The sequence below is a fragment of the Centruroides sculpturatus genome, unplaced genomic scaffold (assembly GCF_000671375.1).
Source record: "Centruroides sculpturatus isolate CEXI.00-Female unplaced genomic scaffold, Cexi_2.0 scaffold1338, whole genome shotgun sequence".
Classification (NCBI taxonomy): Eukaryota; Metazoa; Arthropoda; class Arachnida; order Scorpiones; family Buthidae; genus Centruroides; species Centruroides sculpturatus.
In genome coordinates, this window is record NW_019385795.1 from 219,192 (window position 1) to 227,006 (window position 7,815).

Consider the following 7,815-nt stretch of genomic DNA (forward strand, 5'->3'; position numbering starts at 1 on the left):
AATTCAAAAGCTTTGCTTTTCCTACTGCTATTCATCTTTATTCCTGACAATACACAAGAACGATTGAAACGACCCAGATAAAATACTTTTTTTTTTAAACACCAGAGAATGAGCACCCGGTAAAAAATGCAAATACATGGTTACAAAAATTATTGCAAAAATGCAAAAAATCCTTCACTCACACGTATAGAACAACCTAGGTTTTTGAAGCAGTGAAAAATGAATAAAAACCTCGTTTTATATGCAAGTAAATACCATATTTACTTTGCAATAGGCAATAAATTAAAACATAACCTCCAATTAAATTTTAACATGAAAAAATTGCTTTAAAAGCTAAAACGTATGTCGGCACTAAAAAAATCTTAATCCTTGCCATCTAAATTATGGAAGTTATTCTTCATTCTATATTTAAAACATACAAATTATATTTTTTACATATATAGAACTGGAAAACCAGCCATTTTTTAAAAATATTCTGTAAATTAAAACTATAAATTTCATAAAGGTGACAAATAAATTTAATAATCCAAAATAAAGAAAACAGTGCAGATGTAAAGATTAAACAAGGAAATAAATTACTAATCCATTGAAAATAATTTAAGAGAGTTAAATGTCCTATATATCTTTTTAAACTACTTAATATGTCAATATTTCATATTCCAAACTTGTTAAACAAACATATTAACCAGCACACTCATTTATAAAATAGATTGAATTACTTTAGATTAATTGCATTTTATAGGCTAATTAATTTAACATTATCTCCATAAAAATTACTTTTTAACATTTTAAAAAGTAAATATAAATTAAATATATTAATTTCATTTATAAATCATATTTTTTAATGTAAAAAAAAATCTTTTATTTAAAATAAATCTACATTATATTCATTAATTTTTGAATAACTCTTAAATAAAGGTATTAAAATTAAAAATAGTTTGTTGTAATTTATACTCTGATAACTGAAACAATATCATTTATATATATAAAGGTTACAAGAAACTTTAAAGAGCATGTAAACAATATGAAAATAAATCCTAATTCAAATTATATTATTGGAATATATTACATTCAAACATTACTAAACTGTATAAACATTACTGAATTCTTTAAATTTATTATTCTGAAAATGAATCTATTTAAATTCAATACTCATTATTTTCGCAACACAAAGATGACTCCAAATGTTATGAAAACATCAAACTAATAAACAAAACTTGATCCTAAAATACAATTTGAAAGTGAGTTGTTAGTTAATTGTATTAAAACTTGTTTATTTTCACACAAAAAAAAATTATTAGACAATTAGACTGAAGTTTAAATAAACAAATTAGTTTTTTTTATTAAAATCAATAAATATATATTTTATCACTTAATATAATAATTAAATTAATTATTAATTAATAATACAAAAGCAAAAGTTGAAATTAATAATTTTGATTTCTTTTGGATGTTCAAATTAAGTTTTGTAAATATTTAAAGATATTTAGATCAACATATTTGTATTATTCTACAAATTTAAGCACACTAATAAATTATTACTATTTATTTTAATTAAAATTTCTTCATTTTAAATTTTTGGAAAGGTTTGTATCATTTCTTCTTCAACTGTAAATCCTTCTCTCTTTCCTTTTTGGTTCATTAGTTGTTTCTAGTTTTTTCTTTTATATACAGCCAATAATCACTTGTCTGTTTATAATTAAACATTTTTCCAATATATAAACAAAAAGCCATTTAATGTATCCTTTTATAAATGGTTTAATCATAGTCTCCTTTCAGAGCCAATTTAATTTTTTAAACCATTATGATCTTCATATTTTTTAACACTTTTTATTAAAAACAATGATTTTTGTTAAGTATCTAATCTATACATTTTAAGATTAATAAATACTTATTGTAGAAAACAATTAATAAGATCACAAATATAAATTGTTAGTCAATAAAACACAGCCTAGGATTGGCAAATTTTACAAAATTTTACATCTTGTAGGTTAAGTGATGAAAAGGAGTCAGATCAAATGAAAAGATACATGCTTTATTGATATCAGAAATGTGTTTAGGACTCAGAGTCTCTCCTCAGTCCAATCAGCAAGTGTGGACAACTATACTATTAAGGGATACCTGGTTATGTTAAGAATTACTCCAGACCAGAAGCAAGAATCTTCAATAGAAGTTCTTATTTTCATCAAGTAATTTCATTTAAAGTCCTTCTAATGAAAAATCTGTTAATAAACAATTCTTTAATGAAAAACATTTTAACATTGTCAATGAGTTTGTTCATACTTTTCCATAGATTCAGATATTTACTATATATGAATAATTCAATTATTGTAAAAATAATCCTATTAAAACACCATTCAGTTTTTCAGAAATCAACTAATTTCATTATTTTAGTAATTTTTAATAATATTTGAGTCATCTTCACTGAAACATTTGTTTTGTTGTTGATAAGTTCAGAAATGTTTCTAAAATATTGGAGTAATAAAAATCGTTCAAAGATAAGCTAATAAATCTTGGTAATAGAATTTAAAACTTCTGAAAAATTTCTGGATATTTTTAATGTGAAGATATAATGAATGAATTGCCTTTGTTTTACAATATTTTTGAATAAAATGATTTCAAATACCTATCAGTTCAACTCAAAGCTGAAACTAAGTTATTATTCTTAATTGGTGCAATTAATCTCATAAACCAATTAGATTATATAAATGTTTCAAATTGAACATCACAGATGGTAAATTCAGGTTGAATAATTTTGATTTCTTACATAAACAATTAGAATTTAAAATAACATAAGAAAAAGAAATTGTAATAACTGTGTTAATTTTAACATGATGGAATTTTGATACCTTAATTCAGGATATTCAAGCTATCACTGATAGATATACACACACTTGGTGCCAAATTAGATAAACAACTGTCTTTCAATGTTAAAACTGTTTAATTTCGTGTTTATTAAAGAGTTTTATCACTAAAAGACAGTTATTTACTGTGTTGCTTATTCAAATAGACATTTTCAAAATATCTTTTAGTAACTAATTCATTCTAATGACCATATATAATAGTTTCATATACTGTATAAACCACTAAAAATAGTTTACTATTTGTCCATAGCTTAAGCTTCAGATTCTCTGAAAAAACAAGTTCAAACCAAAAGCCATTTATTGGCACAGCATAATTCCAATAATTGGCATAGGAACAACTACTAGTAAACTAAAAATAATTTAACGATAAATATACAAATAAGTAACTCTTTTATTAAATATAATGGAATTATGGTTTATTAAGTCGAGTCAGTATTTGGCATATGGTATCAATAGAGAAAACATTAATTAACCAAATTGAATGATTAACTCATTAAACATTATTAGAATATGAAGAGTGGTATGTGAAAAGAAATGTATCATGTTTAATTGATTTCTCAAACATTTATCAATCTTTTCATCTTAATATTTTAAATATTTACGTAAATATATTCATGATGCTCTAATGGAAAATATGAAATCTATAAATCACTTATAAAGGAGAGTCTAATTGGAATCAGTTTTTTCATTTTTTTTAATATAATTATTATTACATTAATTAATATTACAAGAGTGTATAAAGTTTACAAGTATCATATTTCAAAATCAAATATGGAAGTTTATGCCTTAAGAATAATAAAGATCATCTTCATGTTATAAAAATATTTGAAACATCTTATATTGAATCTACTACTAAATTAGTGAACTTTCAATATAAAATTTTCTAATCTATCTCTAGCGGATTCTTTTTTCTATAATAATCCATACTTATCTGGAAAAATGTTTTTCAGTTTTAAGAAAAATAACTAAGAATTAAAGCAAGCACATCATGATTTAGTTATGTATAATACTAACTATAACTAATAATTATAATACGAAAATAAATAAAAAGATTTAAAATTTATCTTTAAATTTAAAATGCATATCAAAACAAATATCAAAACTACTGTATTTTAAAACTTTGTTTTTACTTTATTCATTTCTAATCAAATTCAGAAAAATTCCACATCAAGAAATAACTAAAGAGTTGATTTAAATAATAAATTGGCTTAAAAATGTTATGTAAGATTTTATATTATTCAAAATCAAATATTCCATATAAATATAACCATATTAAATAGACAATTTTATCATATCTATCTATTAGATTATATTATACATCATCTTTAAACATTCCATATAAAATCTCGATCATCTATATACACCATACAACTTGAAATAAGTATGAATGAAAACTAAATCATAGTAATCAATGAAATATATGACAAAATAATGAATTTAAATTAATTAATTTCTTTAGATTTATGAATTTTTAATTAGAATATATTGCTACTCCTATGAAATTTGTCATTATAAGTTCATTTGATTATTAGTCTAAATTTATTCAGTAGATTTATTATATAAATAGTTTCAAAAACTGTAGAATATAATTTCAGATATTCATTTGGATGTTTGTTATCTATTCATCATTTGATTATTTAATCATCATCAGATAAAGATGAATGAAAAGGGAAAAAATTACTGATTTAAGTATATATCAAGATCACCGTATGATAACTTTAAATATCTAGCACACAAATCAAAACAAGGTCATATAATAAACAGATATATCCAGATTATGTGTATGCATATACAAGTACAGTACATACACAAACTATACATACATAATATATATAAATTAATTTCTTTTTGATTAAAATGTTCTGTTTAAATGATTCTGTTTAAAATTATATTCTGTTTAGTTCTAAATATATTGTAATATTAAATATTTTGTAGCACATTAATTTTTACTAGCATTTTTGTAATTAGCATCTGTCTGTATTAGTATTATAATTCAACAATTGAATATCATGTCATGTTTTTTTTATATTGCAAGGGAAAGCTAGAAAATAACATTTGGTAAATCAATTTTATTATTTTATTTAGTTAAAAGTAACCATAAAATAAATTTATGATTAAATACAAAGCTAAACTATTATACAATTTGTGGTGAAGTAAGCATGACTTGAAACATTGGTTTTATTGGATTTTTATATACATTAGAAAAAATAAAATATTTACTAAATAGAATATCATTTTCAGTGATTTCAAATTTCTAGTTCACTTTTAGAAACAAAATTTATAATAATAGATTGAAATTACAATACGTCTAGATAAAATTTTATTTTTTTGTATGTACTGTACTTCCTTCAATATAAACAAGTCTTTTCATTCTGAAAGATTATTAAAATATTTTATATAACTAAAAGTAAATATTTTAAGTATATATATTAATAAATTTGTACTTCTTGAAGAAAAAATATGTTTTATAACCACTTTCTGAAACAAATATTTTTAATAAATACATAATTTGATCAGCCACATTATGCTGTAAGCGTCGTTTATTAAAACAAATATATATAAAAAAATTCCAAAAATTTACCTAAACTTTAAATTTATCTTTAAGCAATTTTTTAAAAAAGTAAACAATAAAAAAAATGAAATTATATAACGAACTAAATAAAAAAAATTTGAGAATGTAAACAGTTTTTTATAATATTTTAAATATTTTAGTAGTCTTATAGGATTTTTAACCACCCATATGTTAATTAACATAAGACAGTCTCTCTCTCTCTTGGATATTTTCTTAAATTTTTAATTTAAACCACCTCTCACATTAATGTCACACCCACTCCTAGATACGGATTCTTTTCTTTTTTTTAATCAAATTAAAATTATTATTATTTAGAATCAGAAACAGGTTACAGATTTTATTATTCACAGTATCACAATACCTCAAAGAATAATAAAAATCAAAACAGATGTGTGGTTTCCTAGAATGATCAATATATTTTTTTCCTTTATCACGATTATGTTGTGGAAAAATACAGATTCATCCAATAAATAGTATTTTTAAATCTTTAAATCACATCTTATCAAATTATCTTTTGATAATCTATATACTAATTTAAACACAAATGGATTTTAACATTAAGGCAAAAAAATATGAAAAAAAATCTTTATTTATTGCATTTTTTATGAGAAAAATTAACATTTCCTTACACGAAATCGACCTTATCGAACTTCGTATCGCCCAAACACAAATTACCGTAATATACAACATAATCAATACGTAAACAGATCTTCTAAATAACTTCTCAAACGTTTCTTGGTTTTACGTAAGTCGCGCCAAAACATATTATCTCGGTCTCGTCATTCACTGAGGAGATTTTGAAGGTAGGATGCTTCATATCATGATACGAAACAAGGATTAGGATCATTGAAATGCATCATCATCCTGTATGAAATGCCCGCCTTTAAAATCTCCATGAATAGCAACACCAGAGTACCACAAAACATACCATACTCCACGAACACACCATAGCATCTAGAGCTGACTTCTGGTACACTTAAAAAATTTAATTCTTTCATCTGATAGTTAAATTATACATATATTTAATAGATTACTCTCATAAAACTGTCAAAACATGACAGTAAAATGGGAACCAAACCCTTATTACTCATGTAACATTAATAAATCTATAGATATAATGACACTAAGACTTTAATTTTTTAAGGTTCATACAGACAATGATTGATATTTTAATGAATTTTAATTGCTACATACTGAAAATGTGAAGGAAAATGAAAAATTTTAACCTAGTCTATATAAAGTATGGCTTCATTATTTCATGTATAGTTGAAAGTGTTCATGACTCACCTCTCTAGAGTAAATCTAATGATCAGCAACACCACAGCTACCAGCAGACCATAATATAAATCATTAAACTGTGCATATTTGATTACGTCTGTCTTTTCTATGTCTTTCCATGTCATGTTAGGCGGTAACCATACGTCTTCATTCCAAAACCATTTGGAAAAACGATTTAATATACCGATTTTCATGATTTTTACTGACAGTTCATCCGGCTATCACCTTGGCGACCATCAAACAATCTAGGCCTAACGCCCTTACATTTACTCTCGATAACGGATATCGAGAGAGAGGGACGAGATTGGTTTTCCGTTAAGCACGTGACGTGTGCAACCATTTCACTATTTAGTTTCCTACTATTACTTCGAGTTTATTTTCAATTATATTTTGTTTCCATTTACGGTTGTATTAATTCGTGTTATTATGTAAAAGGTAATAAAATTCTAAAATTTAAATGTAATTTATTATGTGAAATTTTTTCTGTTGCTGTTCATTAAACGAATTGTTGTTCGTTCGTATAATTATATACTTTAAAGTAATGCATATTTTTGAATTTGTAATTTAGCAATACAGAAATTTTATCGCTATTAAAATCAAAATTAAATATTCTGGGAATAGTGTTGCCGCTCAGATACCTGCGATAAGACAGCCGGATGGCCGAGTAATTAAGATGACAGCCTACCGCTCTGGGAGACCCGGTTTCGAATCCGGACGGGTCGATAAATCTCCAGGAATTTTTCGGGGGTGGTCCGACCGGATATGTTGGCCCCCGTCCCTCACCACCCGGCCGCCCCTTTGTGGTCCTGGATGAACCCATAATGGATTTGCTAATAAAGATCCTCTTAGTGCCCACAGGGCGAAAAGAGTTTAAAAAAACGCGCGATAAGGATTCTTCTCTTACCATAAAGAACCTAAAAACAATTAAATCAACTTGGATCTTATTTATAAATAAGACTTATTACTTGTATACTAGTGTAATTTCTGATTAGCAAAGATCTGATTAGTCAAAACAAGATATTTTGTTTTGACTTTTGACCATTTATAAACAAGATCCAAGTAGACAATATAGAAACAAAAAAGTAAAAGACATAGAGGTAA

The 7,815-nt window shown here is 24.6% G+C and overlaps 1 protein-coding gene across 1 annotated transcript in view; it reads right to left on the minus strand.

Moving 5' to 3' along the window:
* Positions 1–7,013, minus strand: part of LOC111642175 (ceramide synthase 6-like) — an 83,554-nt gene extending 76,541 nt beyond the window's left edge. The window contains exon 1 of the mRNA XM_023388462.1: positions 6,724–7,013. Coding sequence (XP_023244230.1) covers positions 6,724–6,908 — 185 coding nt within the window. The 5' untranslated portion in view covers positions 6,909–7,013. The remainder of the gene's footprint in view (positions 1–6,723) is intronic.
* Between the last annotated feature and the right edge of the window lie 802 nt (positions 7,014–7,815).